The following is a 27107-nucleotide window of genomic DNA, read 5'->3' on the forward strand; positions in this document are numbered from 1 at the left end:
AACAAAAGCCATTGCACGAGATTTCAGGCTGAGCATACAGAATGACGCTAAAAACAGTTGCGCGCATCACCGTTAGTAGCGTAGGATCAATACACACCGCTTGAGCAACACTTCCTTTTACTTAGATTAGAAAATTAGATTATGGGGTCTTATGTGCCGAAACCTCAATTTGATTATGGAGCAAGCCGCAGTGAGGGACTCCGATTACATTGACCACCTGTTTTTTTTTGTCTGTGTTTTTTTACGTGCCGCTAAAATTCCAACATCTGCGTCGGATCCGCCTAACTTTCAAGAAAAAGATGTTCACGACGACATGTATAAGAGAACTAAACACACTAAACGAGAACTAGTTAAGCGGATCAGTAGACTACACTTAATGAGTGCCGAACAGTCTAGCATTACCGCGACAGGAAAACTAGCGAGTCACAAACAGTGCGAATACAAAATAATCATGGCGACGACACGTTATGTTTAAGTGACGTCGAGATCCACGCTACGTCATTGATTTCGAAAATGTCAGCTCGGTACCAGCTAATGCTCACCTCACAAAGGAGACTTACACTGTGTCCTAAAGTAGGCGAATAACCAATCTTTTAATATTCGGGAACTTTCCATGCACTAACATATAGCAGAACTACATCAAAGGCACGAAAAAGCCATGTACGGCTTCTTCGTACTCGGCGGGCGGTCGACATGTACTCAACGTCCAGAAGGCAGGCCAGTTGACTTAGCCCTGATAACGCGATTTAAGACGACGAACGCGTAGCTCTTGTCGGAGTAAAAGGCTTATTTAAGTGACTGCATTCACTGTGAAATGAACTTTTTTTAACTTTATTTAACATTGCTTGTTGCACAGGCGGATTGAAAGAATTCGTTGAGCAAAGCGTGTACCTTTTGAACACAGGACAATCTTGTTCAACGGAAGTGGGTCTGGTGGCTTCTTGCACCGGAACCTGCGCCTTCGATGTGGCTTCGGAAGAGGGAGTTCTGACCACCCTACCAGCATTGTCGTGGACGGAAGATTGGCGCGTACATTGACCTCCGCTTTTGGGTGCACGCCTTGCAAACTTAATAACAGTGGGTCGCCTTGCGGGGCCATCAGCCACTGTTTGCTCCTCAAACGACCTTCGTGTGTCAGCTGAAAAAAAGAATTATCAATCAACTACAAGAACGAATCAGTCGCTCGAAAATAAGTACAGCAGCTCCTCAATCTAACAGAGTCGATTTATTTGAGGCATCGCCTTTTTTTTTTGAAATATTTCGCAGTCCTAGACTGCAGTGCACACATTTTAAACCGTATTGCTCTAAGTGCAATGGCGCCGGACTATGGTTACTACGATGTGCGAAGTGGAAGAAAGTTTGTACGAAACTGTTCGCCGCTACACACGCACGATGGTTTTTAAGGGCGTTATTATTTTTTTATGCGAAGCATATTATGAGAGCTCAACCCAGCTCCTCGGGCGCGGCGGTGTCGCCTTCAATGACCTTTGACCCCATGCCATACCACGTGACACCGTGACGTCACGACAGAGGAGAAACGGGGCTCCAACTCGCGCCGTCGCTCGCGGCGTCGCTCAACTCTCGCAAGATGGGCTGGGTGGGAATCGAACCAGGGTCTCCGGAGTGTGAGACGGAGACGCTACCACTGAGCCACGAGTACTTTTTTTTTTCTTTATTGAAGCCACGAGTACGATGCTTCAAATCGGTACAAAAGCGCCTCTAGTGAATGCGGTGTTGCCTTAGAAACGAGCTGTTTCTAAGGCTCAGGCGTGCGTCGCTTGCTCAGGCGCACATTTCGTTGCCGCGCCAAACGCTGCGTTGCTCGACGCTCACCGCGTCCAATGCGGGGCGCGTAGTCGCTGGCGGGTCGACGGGAATGCTGTCGCGTTCCACTCTTGAAGGCGAAGCAGAGTAACGCATCAGTTGTTTCTTCGTCTAGCCGAACCAAATATAGCCAAGCAACAGCAGTTCACCAGGCTAAACAGTGGTTCAACAACTAAAATAAAGGCTAGTATGCTTCGCATCCTGGGCTTAACCTTAGCTAAGCCACAGCCATTTTTTTTTGTAAGAACATAGGAAAGAAAACAACGCTAAAAAGACGCTTGCTCCAGGTGGCGGCAGCTCCCTGCGCCTAGCTGTTTGGCGTGGCAAAAGCAAACAGACGAGAAAGCAGTAGAATTTCTCCACTGGGATGTCGCCAGTATCAAGAGCCGAGTTGTTTCAACGCGAGTTTTACGAGCTCCTGCACTGTTGGAGTGCGCAACCAGCGTTACTTTGGCTAATTCAAAGCATCTATGCTTTCAAAGAAGTACCTCTTACTGCGAAGTCCATTTCCTATACCAACGATTTCCTTATAACGAGGGTTTACTATATTATTCGGCGCCTTTCTCAGACTGCCACTAAGCCCCCAACAATTCCCGTTCTGCATTTGACAACTCAACTGCCACACCATCAGTTGACTTTCTCATCAAACGGCCTAACAGAAGCGTTTTCTCAACGGCATAGAGAGCGAACATTGCTATAAAAATTATGCGTAAACGCGGCACATGTAGGTAAGCTGACCTTGCTGCCACAGCCATACAGTTTAGGGAATCTGGTTATAATCAGGATGGCACCAGAAATTACCCTAACGCCTAAATCTTGGTCGTCTTTGATGCTCATACACTACGCGCAGAAATAAACAGAAAAGGTCTGATAGAATATGCAAGAAAATACCTTCATTCCTTTATTTTCTGGGGGGAGGGGGGTTAGAGGGAGGCTGCAATGTTGGTTTCTCTTAACCGTAAGGAGGTTTATTATCTTTTTTTTCTTTGAGGGGGTGCTTTGTTATTCTTAAATTGGTTTCAAAAGGCCAAACAACCTTCTTTTGATGCCGTAATGCTTTTGCCAACCAAGCAGCGCAATCGCTAAAGTTAGGCTTTGTAACGCCGACGCCCTTTTTTTTCACCAGTCCGTCGGCAATCAGTCACTCAAAGATGAAAGTGATAACAGCCACCCGCTTATAAAGCTAAGGTTCTCACACTCTGAAACATTATGTCACTTACCATGAGTGCTTGCATAATCCCCTTCGTTATCAGTCTCGATGATGCTTGAGCTCGGCCAAGAGTTATTTCTGCGACGACCAAGGGTCGTCGTGGCACTTCTCTTGCGTGCGGACGCGCTGCGATTGGCATAGCCTTGATTTCCAAGGCCACCAGCACCCTCCTGTGGCAGCTCCTCCTAAAACATGGTTTGCTATTTCAATAGGGGATAGTGAAAATATATTGTTATCTGCCAACACTGGCTGCGTCCGCCATCTTCCTCGAGGCGTAGTTGCGATGCGCCCCTATGTTGCGCGGCCTGGTGCGGCTGGACAATTTTCACCGCGTGGCTATTTAGGACTATAAAATACCACAGTCGCCATCATCGCCCAGCATTTATAGATGGACGGACTTCATTTTGCACTCGTGAATCAGCCAAATACGCACTAAGCCACGCCCACTCTCGTTTTTTTCCTCTGTGGACATATCCGTCGGGACTATATTCTCAAGAGATGTACTGCTTCGAAATCGAAACTTTAGCCAAACTTAATTTTTCGGTGACGTGCACCTTCTAACTTAAGTATCCTACACAGTTGCCCGTACGCTCTCGAATCGCCGACTGAAGCCTCCAAAGCGACCTTAGATCAGTGACGTCGCACCGAGGCATTGGCGCGAAATTTAAAAGAAAGATAAGCTATGGCCTCCGTTCCCGGCTTCAGTAATCGACGTTTTTTCGCTATACGCATAACAGTACACCTTTCGAAGGATGATCCGCATGTCCAAAGTAATATGGTACTGCCATTTCTTGTCCATTTAAAGTTCTATCTCTCCGAGACCTACCTGCAGTCAGATTGTTCTCATCTTCTGCTGATCATTTTCTACGCTTAGGTAAGCCTACGGGAATAACACCTTGGTGCTTCAGGGGTAGCGCGAATCAGTAACTCATGCCAGCCGCTCATAACACGTTGAAACCTAAATCTTTGAGCTCGTTTAAGTTTTTCTGGACATTGTACGGCACAATACAGACGAGACGGCAAAACCAAACTAGAGGGCCGGCGCCTACTACAAATTCAGCACTAGTAGCAGAGATTCCAAAATGAAAAACGGTTTGTGACCACATCCATCTTTTCTGGTCACGTACCAACTAGCGCCCCAAGTGGCCGTGGCACGAAGCTAGCGTGTTTTCAATGAAATGAGAGGGCTTTTCATGAATAATTAAAAGTGCAGTTTGATTACTGAAAAAGGCAGATGACGGACGTGTTCTAGAAGACAATTTACACGAGACACATTTCCACAGCATGATCACGAATTCAGTGATCATGCTGTGGAAATTTAGAATTTTGTGGCCAGAGCGGTTAAGTATTCAGCAATGAAAGCCTATGAAAACGTCAAAAATTCGTACTCGATTTTCGAGACGTAAACGGTAGCAGTGATGAAACTATGGTTGCTATCATAATAGCCGCTACAGCCTATGTAGTGCGGAGATCTCGTGCGTGTTCTTTGTTTAATGCCATTTAATATCATTGAAAATTACTCAAGTTCACCATGCTCACAACCCTGAAGCGCCACCAGAAATCCGCAATACAGGTCTTGCACATTTCTTTTTACGTTGCCATCCACTTCTTTCATCGTATCCATCGTAAAAGGTTGGAAGCGCTACCAGCACCACCAGCGAGTCCTTTCACGTGAGGCGCTGCACCGGTTCGCCCGTGCGATGTGCGATTATGATGCATTAGGTGCTGGAGCTGTTCGACTGCTGTGGCCTTGAACTGAGAGCGACGCGTCATTCCAGAAATGCATCTACGGTAGAGCCCCCGCATGGCGGAACTATGTGCAGAAGAGTTCGTGGCACTTGGCCCATGGCAGGTGACAACGCTGGGGGTGCTTCACCATCGTCATCACCGGCTTCAGCTGCTCGTCAGTGGTTCAGAAGGATGTAATAAAATCAAGCGTATCCGAACCTGGTTTAAATAACAAGGTCCGAAAAAGCACAAGCACACAATCAGCAATAAGAGCGCTAGTAATCAACATACCATGCAACACAGCAGAACTTCAATGAAAGTATAACTGAACATGACAGGGCACCAGCAAGCCTGAAGCCCGCATGTTTGCACTGACGACGATAAGGTAATTCCATGATGTTATGGGTCGAAACCACGATATGATTATGAGGCACGCCATATTACATGAATTCTAATTTTTAGCACCTGAGGTTCTTTAGCTTGCATCCAATGAACGTTTCAAGGGCTCTCTTGCATTTCGCCCCAATCAAAACGCAGCCGCCGCGGCCAGGATTCGATCCCGCGCCCTCGGGCATAGCAGCGCTACGCCTCAGCCGCTACGCCACTGTGGCAGGTACCAAGGTAAGTCCCCTCGTTCAAACGTTGCATATAAGCGGATGCTTCTGTTTTAGACCACTTCTAATGCCCTAAATTGTCTATCTTTCTATGAACCATGTGCCTTGAATACATGAGCACAACACACGGTGACAGAGTAAAGAGAACACATTCTGTTGCCATAGGTCCGCAGCGCTAACATAGGAGACAAAAAAAAAATAAGCCTTAAAGCCTCCCTTTGTTACTCCAACTGCAAAATGACAACGCTTACTTCTGCGGCCACAGCCCTCACCTTTAGGCGAGCTCGCAAAGTCCCAAACCAAGAGTTCAACTTTGCTGCTGCTGCCTGGCTGTCCTCACCGGCACACGGCACATGATCATCGCTTCCTTTCACGCTCTTCTTCGGTGGCTCACCGGCTGAGGTAGACCGCTTCCGGGTGCGCTTAGCTTTCCCGAGCTCTTCAGCACCCTGCATGCTTCCAGTTATGCTCCTGTGCTTCGAGCACGAAGCCCACGAAGCGCCGGCATGTGCCTCAGACCAGCATCCGGCTCAGTTTGATGCGTAATGAAGACTAGGGCAAGTAGCGACGCTTCCGCGCATGCGTGCAAAGCCGAGTTTCGGTCGGGGTGAGCCGTAAACTTTACTTTGACACTGGGCTTGGCAGAGATTTGTTGATTCGGGCCGCGTGAGAAAAGTTGGCAGCTAAAAAAAAAAAGTGCACTTTCGTGGTGTGCGATTGTCTTGCGTTGTTGAAAGCTCAGTATAGTCCTGCCAATGGGGTGCTTTCCTAAAGACACACAAGCGCGCTTCGTGCAAATTTCGTGCACGCTTGAGAACCGCAGGTCGTAAAATTAATCCGGGGTTCACCTCTATGACGTGCCTAATAACATTATCGTGATTTTGTCACGTGAAACCTTAGAATTCATCATTCTTGTGCTTGTATGCAGAAAGCAGCAATTAGTACCAAAATTTTGAGCAAGTGTTTCCTTTTCACTGACCTCTGAATCCACGCTGATACAAAAACAAATATGTCCAGTGAGTTCTTAGCAGTGAGTACAATGACACCATGTACCACTTCCCACACATAAAGAAAGACATCCAAAATCTGACCGTTGCTGACGACCAGATAATGCGGTGCTTATTTGCGTAGCGGAAATTTTTTTCAAGCCTTGCTGCAAATTTAAACTTTTTTAAAACAAACGAAGCATCGTAAGATGTAGCTGCATCATGGCTGCGTCGGCATACAGACTACGCGGTGCTTGGCACACCTCGGGAGAACAGTGTTGAAAGAGAGAGACACGGAAGAAAGGGAAAAGACTGGGAGTTTACCCATAAAGCGTTTCTAGTGCTTTATGGTTAAAGAAAGCGACACAAAATGGCACTACCAACTTTGTTCCTTCTTTCTACTAGGTACTTTGCAATATATGTGTATTAACGCAATGCATAGATATTTCAACATCTCAGAACAGACCTCTACAGATGGCATTTCTAGATATTAAGCGAACTTACGACGGCGTAGGCAGGGAATTTTTATGTGATATTCTCAAGCACGAAGGCATAGATAACGATTTCGTGATGCTCTTGAGCGAAAAATGTAGAGATAACCAAGTACAAATTGAATGGGAAGGCCGCAAATGTAATGACGTGGTGTAAATTCACCAAGCACTGAAATAAGTATGTCCTTTTCTCGCATTGTTGTACACTCTTTATGTTTAAGGGCATAGAAATACGTCTGGAAGGCAGAGAATTAAGGTTTTATTTATCTTACACGCGTAATGAGGAAAAATGGCCGCAGAAGATCTCTGGGCTGGTGTATACGGACGAAATTGTGCCACTAACGGAGAATTCACGAAATTCACGGGAACTTGCGAAGTGGATATACAGCGACAAATGTATGACTTAACTTTAGCACAGAGAAATCGGGAATTGACATTTAATGAAGAGACGAGTAATGACGCGGTACCAATTTAACAGGACGTCATCCCCGCTGTGAACAATATCTATGCCTGGACGCACACATTAATGAAAGAAAGACTTACTCAACCACCTATCAAGATAACCTGCAAATAAAGGGGAAGCGGAATGCAGCAATAAAGAAACATACTATAGAGCACTCTGGGACTACAGTAAATCCGAGATGGTGCGAGAAATTTGCAAAAGGGTATTGGCGCCAGCACTGACGTTCACAAATGAAATTCTGTACTTTAAACTATAAAGCTTGTCGGAGTTGGAGACTAAACTAAGGTCGGTGAGGCGACTGGTTTTGGGCCTCACGGCAAAATCGCAAAATAGGTAGTGCAAGCTGATATGAGTTGAGCTTCTTTTGAAGTCAAAGAAGCTTAGAGCAAAATTTGTTTTGAAGAACTCAGTAACATGGATTAAAAATGGCTGGCTGAAGTGCGCACATGTTTCTACCTCTAAAGCGTGGTCACAGAATGGAGGAATACGTCAACAGAAGAAAGTTGGCAACCAATGACAGGGTAACTTAAAGTGTAGACAACCGAAAATAAAAAAAAATTGATTGAGAGAAACTGAGGCGGCAAATTGGATGAAACGTATGGAAACGAAAGATTATGGACATTTACAAAAAGTTGCAAGAGGAAAATCGGGAGATGAAGTCTGCACGATAACGCAAAGTGCAGTGCATAGCTATATGAGGTCCGAACTTACTGCCTAGAACGAAAACATACCGGCGCAAACATGCGCTGCAAGATGAGGCATGTGTGTGTGCTGGAAAGCCCGCAAACAACTTAGTCGTCGCATCGTAATGGAGTGCCAAGATGTTCACACAGCGAGACCCGTAGAGAGTGTCCACCTTCCAGGAGCATAGGGATTCAAAGAAAATTGGAGGGTTAACTTGTCAGAAGTCGAGATAAGCATGAAATGATTAGAATATAGGAGGATAAAAATCAGGGGCGACATTGATAAAACCGGAGTCATTGCAAGCGTACGTAATGGTAAAGTATAGTTAGAGGTTTCAAGTCCTAAAGTTAAGGTCGAGATGAGGTAGGCAAAACGCTATATGGCGATATATGTAGTAAAGACTGAATAAATGAAGCAGGCTAAGTGACTATTACTCTCCGCCCCGTTTCAAAGGAAGTACTAATAAACATATTCATGTTCTTCTTCTACGGTTCGTGTTTTGGGTGTTCCAGCCTTGTCTGTAATGCAATGTGCTTTTTCGCCATATTCCTCAGAAAGTGGTAGCTATAGGTACGACACGGAAAAATTCGGTAGGTCGCTTATAAATCATTATTATTGCGTAACTTCACGTACATTGGTCATTTTTCAGATAGATCCCCGATGTCCCTCACAGGAGAACAAATACACGCACTGAATGTGAAAATTCAGTATAAGTCGACTTCAGTTCTCAAGACGCAGCAAAACAATTTGTATTTATGTCAGGTCGACACCTATGTCGTTCAATATTACCGGCGTTAGCAGGAGTTGCTGCACAGACTAATGCAACCCTGGCGCAAAAGTAAATAAGCATACCTCTTTATTCAACAAAATAATACTATAAACATACTCTTGCCTTGCCAGGCACTCATTCTCATGGACCAAAAGAGCGCAACTACCAATGTTCGGGTGCCTGATGCACTAAGGCTGGTTCACGCTTTCGCGGATTTACTGTCATTCTGAACATATTGGAGGCTCGGGTATACAGTTAGTTTATATTGAGTGCTCGAAAAACGGGAAAACTTACTGTTCTTCGCATGAATGCACCGAGCGCATAGGACTTTCCGCTGGACATTCAAAGCTGTCTGCGAACGGCTTGAAGAGGCTTAACGGGAAATTGCACCACGAAGCCGCGCTAAAACCCGTAGCACTGACTTCACTGTCCGACTCCCTACTACACCCGATAAAGCAGAGCGCAATGAAGAGCAGCTGCTCAGGCGAGTACAGCTTCAAGCTCGTGCTGAACTCCGGAAGTCCAATACTGGAAAGCTGCGCGTCCATAAGAGGCGCGAGGCTCGCCCACGCAACGTAGAGCGCAGACTTATCCGCCTCCGACATCAACCTCGTGGCGTTGTAGCGGCGCTCAAACTCACCGACCAGACACTCGATAGTCCTTTCCTGTGCGCTCCTCTCTGTGCGAGTAAGCATATCGCTGTCCACCTTTTGGCCCGCCAGGTCCAAAGCCGACGTCACCTGCCGAGCTACGAGGGACCCCACGGTTCCGTAGTTGATGCTCTCGTAAGCGGCGTCGGGAAACACCCGTTCCGACATGTACACGTCGGGAACGACCAGTCGGAAAGGCCCGTGCTGGGAGCCGACCTGACGCCAAGGAGATCCGCTCCGTTCGACATCGGTCCGGCCTACTTCACCGGTGTGTGGCCGCCGTCTGAACCGAACCCAGACGTCGTTCGGCAGGTTCTTCGAGTTCTCTAGGAAAAAGGGGCTCATCACAGGGAACTCCTCGCCCACAGCTTCCGCTTCTCGTTGCATCCCTTCAAAGACGAGCGGCGCTTCGGCAATCTTCTTGGTGACCTCGACCCTCGAGCGCGGGGTCAGCCAGCCCGCGCTCCTCAGCCGGTCTTTGCTGGAAGTCACCACGACGCCGGCGACTTCTCTCGCCTTACTGACGCGGTGCTTCTCGAACAGGTACGCATTGCTGAGAGCTGCTGGGACGGCAGCGTCTGCCAGCTGATAGCAGAACGTCCTCTGGCGCTTCCGGCCTGCGACAGTGGCTGCGTTGTGTACAATCGTTGCCAGATCGGCGCTCGCGAAGCGTCCGATGACCTGGATGATCGTCAGGCCGATGAAGCTCAGAACCTCCTCCCTCGGTTTCTCTCCGATGATCCTGGTAAGGGCCTTCAAGTAAGCCGGCTTTTCTACTTCCACCGGCGTAGTGCTCAGGACGCGTTCGCCTTGTCGAGCACGCGCAGCCATGACGCGCATCCAGCGGTCTCCGGAGACATCCGGAGTCGCTTCGGCGGCGAACTCGTAGACGCTCGTGTAAGATGTCCTCCGGGACTGGCGGCTGTGCGGTTCCAGTTCGCCAAAAGCGTCGCGTTGAAATCGAGCGAGAGCCCTGCACCACCTGGTGCGGTTGGGCGAGTCTCTCTCGACGTCGGTTTGATCTGCCCCGTTGTTGAGCGCGGCCTGCAGTTCGCAGATGTAGCGGTCGTGGTCGCCCCGCGACCGGTGTTCCGTGAAAAGCGCGGGAAAGTCTAAGCCCGCCGACGAGTCCAGGAACGAGAGCTCGCGCTCGTCAGAGGCGCGCTGCGCGTAGAAGGCGTAGAAAAACACCGGACATCGCCACTGGAATGACAGGTCTAGGAGCACCCCAAGAGGGTCGATGCTGGTGTTGATGTCGGGCCAAGGTGAAGCCATCACTATGTCCAGGAAGGCTTTAAACGAACCCGTTCCGTGCACTCCCTTGGCGAGGCAGCTTTGGTATAGCATGGTGGCCTTCTGCGAGCGGTTCTGGTCTTTCGCGGGTATTTCCGCGGCTGTTGCGCGCTCTATGACGACGTTTTGGACGGCCAGCATCGCGTCTTCCAAGAAGGTACGACCTCCGGCCTCTGTGAAAAGAAATGCATTTCTGTTACAGATGCGAGCTAGCTATTGTCTTTCATGAGGTTGAACGTCCCAAACGAACTATGAAATTGTGAATATAATCCAATTGACCTGCTTTGGCCAGATGAAAATTAGTAGGGCCATCGGAATGGTCTCGAGCTGGCCGATTAATTGTGTTTACTCGGAAAACGCAACGTTTGTCCGCAAACATCGTGCTTTGTTTTGAAAGAGCCCTTCATGCGCCATGACTTCGACTACTCTGAACAAAAGGACATCGGGCGATGCAATAAACATCCTAGTCGTCGCGGCTTTAATTTCTCACGTTTTGGGAATGATTCATTCTAAAATATGGCAGCAATTATTTTCTCATGACTTAAAACATAGATCAAGATCACAAAGTTTAACAGTGCGTAGCAACATATGGTCTATGAAAAACGTGTTAGTAATTATTTTTCCCAACTGTAATCTGGGATTCCTTATCACGTATACTTAAATCTTAATACACGAGTGTTTTCACATTTTCGTTCTCATAAAAGTGCGGCTGCCATGGCCGATAATTAAAACCGCAACTTCATGCTGCACAGCAGATATCACAGCCATTAGCTGCGTTTACATAGATACGGTAGAAGTGTATCGTATTTTTTTTTATCGTATCGCATATACTCATACGCCACCCTTTCTACGAATGGGCATTTTGTTCTATAGCAAACTAATGCCACCTAGGGTCATTGTAATGCTTGCGCTATTTCTTCCGATAAGCCTGCTTGTTCTGTCTAGTTGTGAAATGCACAATCGTATGAGGGATATTACAGACGATGGCACCCGAATAATAGCTACCACAAACAAAGCAATGTCTTGCAAGGTCCGACAACCATGTAGGGCCTGTTTCCCAATAGCCAACGTGCAGGTATGTCCCAAGGAGGGGCATTGTGAGATGGTTGTCTTGGCGAGGCTGCAGCTGCTTGAAGTCATGCTCTTTCGTAACCTTTTTCATTCATCCATGCACGGTACATTACGTGGCAATATCATAGCCATCACGGGCAATTTATTTCTACCTACTGCCCTGTGCAATCGGTTTAAGGAACGGAGGGAATCATTCGATTCCGAGTTTCATTCCTGACGTTTTTTCACGTGAAACTGCGTTAAGATTGGTCAGAGGGAGTCGCTTGCTAAAAGCCGAATGTAACGAAAACATGCTATAGCATTATCACTTCTGTCTTCGCAACTGTACAGCCCACGTGTCTTACAATGTTATCCTTGTGTAGAGGAAAAAAACACCCTTAAATTGATTAGGCATGCGCCGCATGCACATATGGCGCTGTTGTCGAACCACTCATGATGTAATCGCAGCCAAATTTAGTTTCCTGCTCGGCGTTAAGAGAGACATAACACGGCAGTAGGTTTGTCGATCTGAGCGGGAGTGGCACGCGTTTGAGAGAGCTCACTCAACCATTGGGAAGGTAAAACCCATTAAACTCAAACCAGTACTTAACAGGAGTTATAAGGCCTACAAGCGTGCAATTTTCTGCACAAATTTCACGTTTGCTCGGTTATGGCACACCCGCGTCTGACATGCGGGATCCAAAAGAGTTAATTTCTTTTCCAGAAATCCTCTGAAAAACAAACGGGCCTACTACGAATAAGGAGGGAGCACGATAGCAAAATTATACCGCAAGACGCCCACTAGCTGTAACGTAGGTTATACATGTAAGCTTTTAAAGGTGCGAATAAAAGTAGCTTGTGCATTTTAGTTACGTCATTTCTGTACCCTACGTGCTCATCATCATCATCATCATCATCAGCCTGGTTACGCCCACTGCAGGGCAAAGGCCTCTCCCATGCTTCTCCAACAACCCCGGTCATGTACTAATTGTGGCCATGTCGTCCCTGCAAACTGCTTAATCTCATCCGCCCACCTAACTTTCTGCCGTCCCCTGCTACGCTTCCCTTCCCTTGGAATCCAGTCCATAACCCTTAATGACCATCGGTTATCTTCCCTCCTCATTACATGTCGTGCCCATGCCCATTTCTTTTTCTTGATTTCAACTAAGATGTCATTAACTCGCGTTTGTTCCCTCACCCAATCTGCTCTTTTCTTATCCCTTAACGTTACGTGCTCATACGTAATGTGCTCATACACCCGCTACAGCACGCATAGGACATTTGCGTACCTAACTGTGGCTGCGTCCCTGATACAGTCTACACCATTTTCTACGTCACTGCATCGTTCCAAGGCGGTATCCTAGTGGCTATGAAGTTGCGCTCCTGAATTCGATGTCGAAAATTCGATTATCCCAGCCACGTGGCAGCCGCATTTCGATGAGGTCCAAAGGCAAGAGCGTTCTTGTATTAAGAAGTATGGGCTCGCTAAAGAACTCCAGTTGGTCAAAATTAAGCCGGTATCCCCCACTTAGGCGTGGGCCATAATGACGTCGTAGTTTTGGCACTTAATAACCTCAGAATTTCATTGGATAACGGCGTCTCGCACCCACCGGGCTTCCAGCGAGAACAGACGAACGCATGGAAGTCTTGGCATGGGTCAAGCGTGGTGTCCATGGAAGCCTCGAGGAGGTCCACGTACCGGCGACACGACAGCGTCCAGCAGGGCTCCCTGGTGCTCCGGCCCGTGCGCGGCCCAGTCAGCAGCAAGGTGAACACCACTAGAAGGACAATCACGGTGGCTGCTGACAGCAGCAGCATACAGATCGTCCTGAGCCGTTGGTCGTGGCGGCGACTATGCTGCTTCCAGGGGAAAAACTGCGGAGTCTGTGGTGGAAGAAATGATTGGGCTGATGGTCACCACGATTACGGTCATTATACAGTCAGCAGCCTATTTGCATCTGCTGCTGGACGAAGGCCTCGCCTGGCGATTTTCCAAAAACTCATTTGCACCTGCAGCTGACTCCATCATCGTGCCTGCGAATTTCCTAATTTCGTCAACACACTCCCTATCTCTCAGACGTCCCCAGCGTGCCTGTTCTCTTGGCACCGACTCTGTAACTATAATAAACCATCGGTTACCTGCCCTAAGCATCACACAGCCTGTACAACTTCGTTCTCTTAATGTCAAACAAAATGTCGGTTAAACCTGTTTACTCTGAAATCCAGACTTCTGTCTTGAGGTCTCCTAATGGAATGCCTAACATTGTTCGTTTCATCGCTCATTGCACGGTCTAACTTCTCACGTTCCTTTGTTAACCATCAACTTTTTGCCCCGTATATTAGTACCGATAGAATGCAGTGATTGTACTGTTTTCTTCTCAAATATGGTGGTGATGTACCGGTCACGACTTGGTAATGTCTGCTGCATGTGCTTTATATGTGCACTGGTGACTATTAATTCGTGAAGCGCCTGTTCGTATGTACTGAATTCAAGCAATCCCCTGATTTTATTACACCTAGTCTTAATAAATAATCCGTAAAATGCCGATAGCAATCTAATGGGCCCATAATTGTTCACTTCTTCGACGTGCCCCTCTTTACAGATTATTGCATGATGTTGCATTCTTCCAATTCATTATACTCCGTTGCATACATAGCAGTCAACACTGTGGAAGCTAAGCAAGAAGTTCGGTCAAGAAAAGTTATCATGCTTTGGAAATGTCCGGAGGACCCGCCTCCTCCGAAACTGGGTCAGCTCCTCACTTCGGAGCAGCGGGGGAGGGGGGGGGGGGGCGTACTGCTTAACTCCGACCCGCCAGTACAACTCCGGGCCGTCAAGCGAGCCAAAGAGGTCATCGAGAGCCAGGGGCTTCCGGCCACGTAGTGCGACCAACAACCCACCACCTCCCAACCTTCTGCCGACGAATAAAGTTTTCCATCCATATCATTTCGCACGTTCCGGAATCTCTCCAGCCTGCTCCGCGTCGACTGCTATGTATGGAACGGTGTGTATATAGTACAGTAGAAGTCTTGAGACGTTGCAAATGCCTGTCGGTTTCGTTTCTCAGGAGGCGCATGAGTCGCAACGCCATGAGGCAAAAGTTGATCACGTGAGAGCAGGGCATTACGACGTTTTTTGCACTCCAACCTGCTTTCTTGGCCGCCTGTAACGCTGTAACTCGTTGTTAGGCCCGATGCAGCAGCACGCTAGGTGATAGCCAGCCTCACTGGTCACCAGAACGTATACGTCCCCGGTGACCCGCTTCCACCTGACTACCTTCTACCTCTGATGCCGGGACTCGTATAACTCCTTAGATGCGAAACAGAAACGGGCTGTGGAAAAGCTATTATACCAAAATATTTATTGCGCTCTAAGGCGTTAAGTACATTTCGCGTGGTTTCGAGATCATACATCTTTGTCTAACGCAAAACAAGTAATAGTAGGAGATATCATAAAATTATCATCTCAGCAGCGACATAAACACTGGTTGCAAGCTATATTTATGATAACTAATATTGCTTTATTTGGTTTAGCACTTTATATAAGGTGAACTGCACCGACGTCATAGCCGCCATCTTGGAGACATAGGTTGGAGAACCAGCACGGCGAAAAACTACGTCTGCTGGCGGCTCGCGAGGTAATATTGCCGTAGTTCTGGCACAGACGCCAGCAGCATTCCGATTGCGTATCTGTCACAGTAAAGCGGGTTACCCGGCGTTGTGAATGTACGGTGTGCCGACGTACACCGAGCCGCCATGTTACAGGACCAGCACGGTGAGAAGCTTCGTCCTTGACGTCACATGACAGCTCTGTAAATAAGGCGCGTTATAACGTACGTACTCACGGCGGTTATGCGCTCTTGGATGCTCGGATAGGAGTAGGGAGAGTCGATGCTAATTTGGGGCATCGAGCTCTTCCTTAGACAAATGACGTCGCGCGGAGACGAACTTGGGGGAATGGTAGCCGGCGTCATTTTTCCTGGCATAGAGGGCTGAAGCTCAGAGGGGCGCCCATCCATCTTCACGAGCTTCTTCTTCTCGTAAACCACGAATGGGGTTCGCCCACTACGGCGGATTGTCCAACAAGAGCGTGTGTTTCTACTGAATATAAAAAAAAAACTTGGAGGACGCTAAAGCTTCGTATTTAAGAGCGGAACGGGACAACGCCATCGGGCCCTCTTCGCCATTAATTTCACATGGTTACCTCATTTATAATTAGGATGTTCATAATTCCTCATGTACACATAAGTACATCTTTCTGACACACTTCATTAAATTAAAGACAACAACCCACTCACTGGATCCCCTTATAGTATTCACACCTACAGCGTTTGCAGCCACAAAGACAGCGGGAAAACTGGTTGGGGTTTTAGTTTCCGCGTAACCATACCCAGGAATTCTGTACATGCGTTTAGTTTCTTTTTTCGCCTTCACGTGGCGTATGGACCTTTAAGATTTGAAATTCGCGCTGTGACGTACGCCATGACGCACAACTAAAGAAAACATAATAAAAAGAAGCACGGCCTGAGTCAGTTGCTTCACCTCGGCAGTCGGAAACGATCCGCTTACGTATCAGCCTTATATTGAAAGCAACCTGCTACTTGCTCGACTTCCAATGAATCGACGGTTTTGCTAGACACCTTGCCAGACAGCTCGCCAGCATTCCGGGTGAGATGTCTGGTCGAGATAACAGATCCCGCAAAGCTTTCATTGGGTTCCTTTTCTTCGTTGTTTTTTTCTATTTATTTGTGCACGACGGCGGCTGCGGGCTTCCATATAGTCAGCGTTATGTTTCGTGTGTTTTCTAAGAACTGGTGCGATTCAATAAGAGGAAGCTTTAGCTCGGGCCCTTCTTCGATGCCGTCTGCTCAAATACATGTAAAACGCATAAATGATTCTATGAGAAAATTGCTCAACCGTTCAACCGATCTGAATGAGAATTGTTGCATTCAAGAGAGAACCTTAAGTCACAGTGATCACTACAATAATAGTTTTGATTTAGGCCATTGTATTATTGACAAGAATTATCGGAAATCGGCAAATCTGAAAAAGAAAGAATAGAAGTACGAAGTTAACAAATCCGTTAGTTCGGATAAAAACTGATATCGCATCCCTCTAAACTAACTCCCTTGGAGAATCTCAGTCGGGCAAATTATATGTGTGAATTTATAACTTATGTGAAGTTGTTACAATGCCTGTAAAGATTCTGCGAATTCAATATTCACGAGTTATATATATATATATACGACGATATAATTATATATATACGAGCAAAAACGACGATATAATTATATCGTCACCCGCCGTGGTTGCTCAGTGGCTATGGTGTTGGGCTGCTGAGCACGAGATCGCGGGATCGAATCCCGGCCACGGCGGCCGCATTTCGATGGGGGCGAAATGCGAAAACACCCGTGTACTTAGATTTAGGTGCACGTTAAAGAACCCCAGGTGGTCAAAATTTCCGGAGTCCCCCACTACGGCGTGCCTCATAATCAGAAAGTGGTTTTGGCACGTAAAACTCCATATATTATTAATCATATCGTCGTTTTTGCTCGTAAACCCGAAGGATTTATTATAATTCACTTTAGGCAATCAATCTATTTGAAGCAAAGCACTAATCCTACAATTTCGATATTTTCCGTCCCTACCCAGATCTAATCGGGTTCGCACTGCCCCGTCTGTTACGAATTACGGAAAAAAATTATCCAATGCTTTCCCCCAGACTTTTGTTATTAAGGTAAATGGCATTATTTGCTTATACTTCAGCCATTTCCTGTCTGTCTGTCTGTCTGTCCGTCCGTCTGTCTGTCTGTCTGTCTGTCTGTCTGTCTGTCTGTCTGTCTGTCTGTCTGTCTGTCCGTCCGTCCGTCCGTCTGTCTATCTGTCTGTCTGTCCGTCTGTCTGTCTGTCTGTCTGTCTGTCTGTCTGTCTGTCTGTCTGTCTGTCTGTCTGTCTGTCTGTCTGTCTGTCTGTCCGTCTGTCTGTCCGTCTGTCCGTCCGTCTGTCTGTCTGTCTGTCTGTCTGTCTGTCTGTCTGTCTGTCTGTCTGTCTGTCTGTCTGTCTGTCTGTCCGTCCGTCTGTCTGTCTGTCTGTCCGTCCGTCCGTCCGTCCGTCTGTCTGTCTGTCTGTCTGTCTGTCTGTCTGTCTGTCTGTCTGTCTGTCTGTCTGTCCGCCTGTCTGTCTGTCTGTCCGTCCGTCCGTCCGTCTGTCTGTCTGTCTGTCTGTCTGTCTGTCCGTCTGTCTGTCTGTCCATCCGTCCGTCTGTCCATCCGTCCGTCTGTCTGTCTGTCCGTCCGTCTGTCTGTCCGTCCGTCTCTCTGTCTGTCCGTCCATCCGTCCGTCTGTCCCTCCGTCTGTCTGTCCGTCCATCCGTCTGTCTGTTTGTCTGTCCGTCCGTCTCTCTGTCTGTCTGTCTGTCCGTCCATTCGTCCGTCTGTCTGTCCATCCGTCCGTCCGTCTGTCTGTCTGTCTGTCTGTCTGTCTGTCTGTCTGTCTGTCTGTCTGTCTGTCTGTCTGTCTTTCGTTCTGTCTTAGAATACATGGATGCATGTGTTCTAAGTTCATCAACTTGAATTGCGCCAAGAAAACGTGCATTCGCACCAGCTTTATTAGATGCCTACTGTACTATCAATATACAGGCGGTCTTTTTTAACGGCACCAAATTTTAAGAAATATATCAGTGTAAATCTTGCTGACATTACTGTTATCATTCGAGTGTTCAGATGATAACGTCCGGATACGGAGCAAGTTGAGCAGTTGTACGTGTGCGTAATTCCCACGAATATTCTTAATTATCTTTTAAATAATTGATCTTCGGTGGATAAAGCAAATGAGTAGGTTGGTGCCTGTCTTCGACATCGTGTAGATTAACGAATATATGCTCCTGTACATGCTCTTGCAAGAGCTATATATAAGAATACATATTTTGCAATTAAGCGCTCTCTGAAAGCCTAACTGACGCGGAAAAAAATCGAGGGTAACATCGAGCTGACCACTTCCAGCCTTTTGAGACATTCTCATGAATGGCACGGCTCCGTGAGCATCTTCCTTGCGGCCAGACGACTGTCGATTTTTATTCATATTGTTTTTCCGAAGGCAAGCCGTTTAAAGTTGAAATTTCAATATAGCAACGAACGTGCGCTGCCGAAAGCTTGCTTGGCCACTGAAACGATACAGGATTGAATGATAGTGCAGATTTTGCGCGTTAATGCCTTCAAGACATTGCGCTGCCACCGACGGAATCAAGATAACGAACTTGAACTGCTTGGCAGCGTCTTACGGGCCGTGCCAGCCAAAGGCGGTAATACTGACGTCGCAGGCACTTTTTTTTTTTTTCGGTTTCGCTTTCAGAAAGAGATAATGCTGCAAATGCAGTGTCGTTCGTTCTTGTCTCGTGGATTTGAACACGGGTTTTAGTTGTCTCCACATCGCATTTGTTTCCAAGAGTAGGTGTAAGCAGGAAAATGTTCGCTCACGCCCGCAAACACACAAACAACCTCGCACGCACACGCACGCACTCTCTCCCTCGCACGAGCACACACTCTCTTCCTCACACGCATTCACACGCTCTCTTCATCGCGCGCATCGCACGCGCGTGCAGCCAAGTCTTGTTTAGTCTAATTGGCAGATTTGATAGTTTTGTGCTCTTGCATAGAATAAACACCTAAAGCTCGGGGTCTATGTCCCCATACATAACATTTCAGCTGCATTCCGGACTCTCGGGCTTTCATTCCGTTCTCATTTCATTCCAGGTGTTTGAAAATGTAGTATGTTGCCGGAATCTTTCCAAGTTGCCGCTCCACAACTCTGTCGAGTATACCGCTCTAACATTGACAGAAATTTAAACTGAACTCTGCAAACTAGACCGTGAGTTCATCCCGGGATGCCTTTTCAATATCCACTTCATCCCGAATATTTTCTGACCAACTGCCAAAGTTCCTGCATGCCTGGTCCTTCTCAATATGGCGGGTGTACGTTAGTCCATTCTAGTGAGTGCTTTTTTTCTTCGGATGTTGTACAATAATGCCAAAACATTTTATGTATAGCGCAGTAAATTCTTGAAAATTTTATTGTATTATAATTATAGTTATACTTATCTTTTTTTTAACTGTCCAGGTATGCGTTACTGCGGCTTGCCGATGAAAGGTTGATTGTTTCTTATTTTTCATCCTCGCCCGTTACGGCTCCAGCGCGATCAATATGAACGTTTAGCGCGTGTAGGAATTTCAACGTCTGTCCTCCGAACAAATTTAACGGTAAGTTATCCGCCGTAACTCGTTTATGCACCGTTCCAGCACTTTACTTTGGCCAGAACGGCCCTGAGTAACACGTTCGGAATCGCTAGACGTAGTTCACTCCGACTGCGCGACCGTCCTCGGCGATGTCCCGTGACGCGCGCCTGTGTTGTCATTTTTACCGCGGTATCAAATTGCGTTCTCTGGCTCTTCCGTCGTAATTGGGGTTCAAGGACCCTCCGCCCTAGACTTCTGTGTGCTGTCACTTGTCGAGCACAGCATTTGAGAAGCTTAAAGGCACTTCGACATGGTCGGAGCGCAGTGCTATCGCAGCCGTACGGTGGTGGAAATTTTGATCCTCATTGATGCTGTCCGCCAACTCTCGCGCGTGTCTGGAGTGCTTTTCTAAACCTTTGCTGTTCGTCTTAACTGCCCAGTTTTGACATGCGAGTGACCAGCCAGCCTCCGTCCTATGTCGACAGTTTACGGCTGGGGTGTCTCGAAGCTTGATATGTTCCCCCATATGTACGATGTTTAGGTTTCGGAGACACCGATGATGTTTACTTTCTCATTTGTTCGGCGGAGACTCAAACTAGTACCCAATCCGTTGCAATTTTCGCTGAATATGTGTTTCATCGATGTTCATTGTAGTACAGGATGTAGCAAGCACTGTGCACGAGACGGTAGGCGGCGGCTTATGCATTCTTCATTGTGTTACTTCCGCTCATTAAGGTATGTGCCGCAATTAACAGCCGCCTGCACGTCGGAGTCTAAAGGCTGTAGCCAAGGGCTAACCGGACTGTTGTGTATGCGAGATTGAACAACTCGTAACTGCTTAATTGTTAGCGCTGAAGTTGGTGACATTAGTGTTCTTGTCTGTCCTTAGCGGACATGAGCCAGCCAGTGGAATCGGCGAACCGAAATGGGGTGAGTGGACGATTTTTTAAATTTTGTGTTGAACCTATTGTACATTAAGGCAGCAGATGGCCGGAGGTCCTTGCGCAGACGTAAAACTAATGGGCTTGTTTGTAGGTCGCTCTGGCCACCACCCTAGACGCGTTTCCGCGTTTAAATTATTGATCCTGCTGTCAGGCGGCTGGCCTTTTATGCTAATGACATTTTATGCCTGCTTAGGCGGTGTGAATGTGTACTGGTGTATGTGAATTCTTGTCTTCAAGATGCCTCGCGTCGTCCCATATCTGTGTATGTCACCTTCGTAAACCACATTTGTCGTACCTCGATGTGATGCTTTCGCATGCTTAAACATTGGCAACTGTTTGTAAGTACTGTTGCATATGGAATGTGAGCGTACTCGTGCACCTTGCATTTTTTAATTCTTTGAAAAGTCATACTAGGCTGGTGTCATACCTCACACATTACCCAATCTTGTTCTATATCTGCAAATCACATGTGTGAAGTTACATAATCTCCACACCATCCCTGATATTTGCTATGTGCACAAGCATTCCCTTCTCGCAGCTTGTCACCAAGCTAATGCAAGTTTTCCATAAAGCTTACCAATTAAGGCTCATTCTATGATATTACGAATGTTTTGTCAAGGTTTACAAAAAAAGTTTTGCTTCTCAATTGTACCGCTGTCAGTCTTGTTTTTGTGAAAAGACACCAGAGGGGTTCCTACTTGGAGAGGTTTATCTAGACTTATTTCTGAAGCAGGCGAAACAGGGAACAAAAGAGTTGATGAAAAAGTCATTGTCAGCCGAAAACAGTGTGTTGCTAGTCGGTTTGTGCTGTTACAAGTTTTCTTTTGCCTGTGTTCTGCGTCTAAAGGTAAATCATTGTTAATACTTTGTATTATCTGTCCCACAGAATGTGTGTGCTCAAGACAATCTTAAAAAGTATGCTTGTATTCCTGTCTCCGCCCCCCTTCTGTTGTTGTTTCTTTGGTATTGTTATGATTTTTTAAGTTTTGCAGGTTATGCCTATGTACGATGTCTGAGTATGCTCACGTGTTGGCAGTATAGAAAGACAAAGGCTAAGTTGTTCCTGGCCGGGCATGATATGGTCTGCATGCAGATTGTCACATGCCTTAGTTGTAAGTTAGTGTTAGAGTAAATGGTAGCGACATTTTCAATGACTCCTTCGTTACACAGGTAATGGTGTCATAGCAGTACTTGTCCTCTACATCAGGAGTAAGACAAATAGGGAAGCACCGACACCAATACAGCAACATGACAGTCCAGTAGTCCTATGAACAAATTTCGTGCTGAAAGATTTGTAACATCACAGAATACAGAGTTTTAGCTCATCTGTATTTGTATTCCTCGCGGAATACTAGATTGCCAAAGATGTGGACAGCATTGAAGGGCAATGTGGAGCTGAAAGGTAAACTATTGAACCAACATGCCAATTTCAACAAACTTTGGCAGGAGGCTTTCTGCTCTTTTAGTTATAACATGTACTAAATTTGATTACCCTAGCACAAACAGAAAAAAAGTTATGCATGTCCCATTGTGTAATTCAGTTTGTCACTTTAGGAAAACTATCATTTTAAATACAAGGGTGAATCAGAAAGTCATTGCCATTATATTTTATTAGTCAAAATAATGAACATGGAGGTAATTCCACATACCCATGCTATTCTATGTACCTTGCACTATTTCTCCACATAGTCCCCACCCCGGTTCAGATATTTTTCCCATTGCAGCAGTAAATTTGAGGTGCCCCTATCGTCAGTTAGCGATGCACATGACCACGTTAAAAGAACTCCAGGTGGTCCAAATTATTTTGGAGTCCCCTACTACAGCGTGCCTCATAATCCGATTGTGGTTTTGGCACGTAAAGCACCATAATTCAATTTAAGCTTAACCCTGACACTTTTCAATGCGATGCACATTTCCCCATGTGTGGGCTGCATTTCCCTGTGGATTTCGATAGGCATTTGTCCCTTGCTCCATAGAATATGCATCACACTTCGTTGCACATACACTGCAGATCTGTGAAGCACAACCGTCATATTCAACTACTGACAGCAGCGCCTTGCTGAAGAGCTGCTGGCGTATAAAAGCGGGCCAGTCCAAGAAAGGTGCACTGCTGGGACTGGATATGTTGACCTTGCATTTACAGCCATGATAAGGCTAAAAAACATAGGGGCAAAGACTTTCTTGACTCGCCCTTGTATTATAAATCTAGATAAAATTTTTCTGAATAAGTATCTTCTGGACAAACTATACTACAAGATACAGCCAACTTTTTGTAGTTTCACGCTTGCTTCTGTAGAAACCGCATCACTTGAAAATTAAGTTTTTGTTGTTACTTTTATCCAGAAATCTGTACTTTTTTCTCAGTAGAAGCAATTTAAAAATTAAAGAAGTCCCTAGTCTTATTCCTTACAAGTTTTCAGCCAGAAACAATTTTACAAGCAGTTTTCAGCCTTGCATTTTTTCTGACGCTAGTTTTGCTAGACGTGCAAGCTGAGAAAAATCGATTCAAATATTACAAAACGTGCCAAAACACATGCAACTACAAGGAAAAAAAGAAGCTCACTTCCTATTCATCTATTGTGTGGAGTTTAAACTCCTGCGCCAATTGCGCCATTTCAATACAAACACAAATTGCTACGCCAAACACCGACCGAAAATGGGCCGAAATTGTGCCACGCTGTGCCTAGCATAATTATTGCACTTATAACACTGGACTTCTCGGTGCTTCCAGCAATGGGCCGGCGTGTGCATGACTGCTCTCGGCTGTCGTCACTGCTGTTGGAACGGCCAGGGCAGCTGTATTTAGAGTGTATTTGAACATGGTTGAGGGAGCCGAGCGGTGCTGTGCTCCGTAGCCGAGGCGCAAAACAACCAAAGTAGGCTGAGAGTGCTTGCGAGCGAAGTAGATGTTAGAGAGGCATGCACTGCAGCGGGCTAAGCGGGCAGGCGTCTCTGTCACCATGGCCGGTGCAACGTAAAAATGTTCCAATCTGTTTTTATGTCCAGATGGGTGAGTCTCGATCCATTTTGACCTACTATGATTTGGAACAAATAGCAGATTGGAATAATTTTATGTGAGGCCTAAAAATTCAGCCTTAGGTGCTTTGGTACACTCTGAAGCAAAATTACACCCGTTTGCCACACAACTGTAATCATCATCTGTCTTGTGCGCATTTCCTTTCTTTAACGCGGCGAGCCCGGCACTCTCCTGGGACAAACGGCATGCGCGTTATCAGCATGACATAGCATTCCCGACAGGAAAGTAGTGGGCGCGCCGTTTTCAAGAGAGGAAACGCGAGCAAGGCAGATGACGATTATTGTTGTGTGGCAGAGATATGCCCCAAGGGGTGTAACTCTGCCTGAGAGTTTATCACCCTGGTCCATTATGTAGAAATTTCCTTCAATAAACCGCAGTGGTTCATAACTTTGTCTTCGCTGTGCGGTCTATTGGTGAAGCACATTTCTAGGCACTTCACCCACACTGTTGAGACATTAAAGAGAAATGTACATATCTATGAAAAATTTCTTGTGCTACTTTTCGAAATTTTGACTCATTATTGCAGAATGCATGTTTTTTTTGTGATTGATGGCACTAATTAAGTATCTACAGGCACTATTACCAAAATTTTGCATGCACTGGACGGTTTCAGTATCAGGGTAATCTGCTTCAAGATTCAGCTTAAGATGTTGCTTAAGACAGTTGTAGTACAGTGCTCATGTCGGTTTGTTCTGTTTCGTCATAGTTGCAAAGTGTGCTGCCCTATTTCATTGTTGCTCTAAAATTCAGATTGGCCTGCTTCAAACTGCGGCAAAATGAAATTTTATCTGCTCCAAATTGCTCCAATATGAAATTTAGTCTCCTACAAGCTGCACCAAAATGCAATTTTGTCAGCTCCAGACAGCTCCAATATGCCATTTTACTTGCTCCAAGAATTGCTCCAAAATGACTTTGGGCAGTCCCACCCCTGATCGTGCAGGCAATAACCAATCTTGGCGAGGAGCTTCTTTAAATGCTTAGATATTCAAAACAAGTTAGCCAAACGTCAAAACAAGATCGCAAGTCAGCCTCTAGAGTCTGTGGAGGACGTTTACCTAAGCCAACCAATCACAGGGAACCCTGACCATGAGAAGGAAATTCGCAGAAGAATAAAAATGGGTTGAGTCGCATACGGCATACATCGTGAGCTCCTGACTGGGAGCTTGCAGTTATCATTGAAAAGGAAAGTATACAATCAGTGCATTTTACCGGTGACATACGACACAGAGACTTGGAGGCTGACAAAGAAGCTTGAGAACAAGTTAAGGACCGCGCAAAGAGCGATGGAACGAAGAATGCTAGGCGTAACTTTAAGAGACAGAAAGAGAGCGGTTTGGATCAGAGAGCAAACAGGTATAAACGATATTCTAATAGGCATTAAGAGAAAAAAAATTGCACTGGGCAGATCGTGTGATGCACAGACTAGATAACCGTTGGACCATTAGGGTGACAGAATGGGTACCAAGAGAAGGGAAGCGTAGTAGAGGACGGCAGAAGACTAGATGGTGCGACGAAATTGGGAAATTTGGGGGTGCCAGTTGGAATCGGTTGGCGCAGGAGAAGGGTAATTGGAAATCGCAGGAAGAGGCCTTCGTCCTGCAGTCGACATGAATAGGCCGATGATGATGATTATGATGATGATGATATTAAAAAATATGCGTATTTTTGACAAAAATTTTGATTTTGGCCCTTCATCTCCCCATAACAACAATGGTAGTAGCATTCTATGACGCTTTGTCACACCACGATACGTTACAAAAGATTTTTGTTTTTCATCAACGTCCCTATTGAAGAAAAATAACAAATACTGCATCTTAACCATTACATTTCTGCCATTGCTTTATGTCAGTAGCCAAGTAGAACGTGGCTGGTCACTTTAACGTTAGTTCTCGGTTCTCTCTGGTTAAACTCTGTGTAACATGATGGCGTCACCAACATAGCTGCTCTCATATGTGTCTTTTATAGCGCAGTATTCTGTGAAGCTTGAGCATGTATGAACAAGTTAGAACGTTCTAATATAACTGGAGTGAGAGACAGTGATGGAGAAGTAGACATAACTTAATATCTACGCCCTATCATTGCCCATCACTCCTCGGCCATCACTACCTGGAATATCCACTAATTTAATAAACACTCAAAGGGTCGAGATTAGAATAAGGGCCCTCTAAAGCAGAACTTTTGTTTCTTCATTAACAGAAGTAGCTGTTCCCTTGCTTACCTTTTGCAGCAATTTTTTGGGGGCTTGTTGCAATAACTTGTCACCATGTTTATGTGGCGGCTATAGTAACTATGTCTTGCTTGAATGCAGGTCATGAATCAAATTTCAGTGTAAAAATGTTTGGAAGAATCTGCTTCAAGAGAGCTTTAAACTCTTTTTGTAAACTTGCAATAAATGGTCTATTTGCACAGCAGAGTTAGTGTCCCTTTCTATTTCACTGCTGGGTAGTTTCATTGTTTATGACATGGATGTGTACTTTCGCTTCTGGTAAAATCAGTCTGAGGAGTTGGTCACCTATTGGTGGACCTTTAAAATGGCTTTCACTGCAACAGTATTTTCACAATGTCAAATGTTGAAACAATCTTTGCAGTGGTATCCTTCCAGGAAAGACAGGCAACACCAGGCGCAACACTGGTGTTTCCTCTTTTCCTGCTCTGTTCCAACAAATGACGGTTGCAACCAGTCATTCAGGGCTGGTCGCAGACGTTTAGCCAGAAACTCAGTACCCCAAACTGGAACTGGACAAGAAAAAAAATGTTTTCTAATGTGTTACACCTGTAGGCAACACTCGTTTATTAAGAGTCATCGAGAACTATTTCTTTTTTTTTTTCTGAACAGACCAGTCATAGGAGAAGTGTGCCAGCAGACGGGAAGCAGCACAGAAGTGACATGGCGCAGCAGGCACGCGTGCGGCAGCGGAAGGAACCTCCAGCCCTGAAGAATGCAGCAGCGTCTGTCTTTGCGGAGCCCAAACTTCCCAATTTCTCGGGTATCACCATAAGGAGCAAGAGGGAGTTTCCAGAGAAGCTCGATGACCTCAAGCACGAGTTGCTCTGCGATGTTAGCAAGGTTGGTTTATGCTCTCTGCCCGGCAATTCGGTAATCGAAAACAGCAATGTGCAGTGAAATTGCTCA

At 46.2% G+C, this 27107-nt stretch overlaps 3 protein-coding genes across 4 annotated transcripts in view; 1 reads left to right on the plus strand and 2 right to left on the minus strand.

Annotated features, from left to right (window-relative positions):
• The window catches only part of LOC135907355 (uncharacterized), a 31497-nt gene extending 25530 nt beyond the window's left edge, over positions 1–5967 (minus strand). Inside the window, exons 1-3 of the mRNA XM_065439041.1 lie at positions 5649–5967; positions 3045–3219; positions 892–1138 (exon numbers count right to left, since the gene is read on the minus strand). Coding sequence (XP_065295113.1) covers positions 892–1138; positions 3045–3219; positions 5649–5831 — 605 coding nt within the window. The 5' untranslated portion in view covers positions 5832–5967. The remainder of the gene's footprint in view (positions 1–891; positions 1139–3044; positions 3220–5648) is intronic.
• Positions 5968–8839: 2872 nt separating this feature from the next.
• Positions 8840–15786, minus strand: LOC135907415 (endothelin-converting enzyme 1-like). Its single transcript, XM_065439101.1, has 3 exons — positions 15608–15786; positions 13373–13646; positions 8840–10885 (listed from the first exon to the last, which is right to left on the minus strand). Exons 1-3 carry the CDS (start codon positions 15779–15781, stop codon positions 9060–9062), a joined length of 2274 nt encoding a protein of 757 aa, XP_065295173.1. The 5' UTR covers positions 15782–15786; the 3' UTR covers positions 8840–9059.
• A 4091-nt stretch (positions 15787–19877) lies between these two features.
• LOC135907356 (gamma-tubulin complex component 2-like) overlaps positions 19878–27107 on the plus strand; it is a 59235-nt gene continuing 52005 nt past the window's right edge. For both annotated transcript variants that reach the window (XR_010565981.2, XM_065439042.2), the window contains exons 1-3: positions 19878–20017; positions 20883–20923; positions 26811–27041. Coding sequence is in view for 1 of the 2 variants with exons in the window: in XM_065439042.2 (XP_065295114.1) it covers positions 20888–20923; positions 26811–27041 (267 nt within the window). In the remaining variant the exon portion in view is untranslated. The remainder of the gene's footprint in view (positions 20018–20882; positions 20924–26810; positions 27042–27107) is intronic.

Source organism: Dermacentor albipictus, chromosome 10 (assembly GCF_038994185.2).
Source record: "Dermacentor albipictus isolate Rhodes 1998 colony chromosome 10, USDA_Dalb.pri_finalv2, whole genome shotgun sequence".
Taxonomy (NCBI): Eukaryota; Metazoa; Arthropoda; class Arachnida; order Ixodida; family Ixodidae; genus Dermacentor; species Dermacentor albipictus.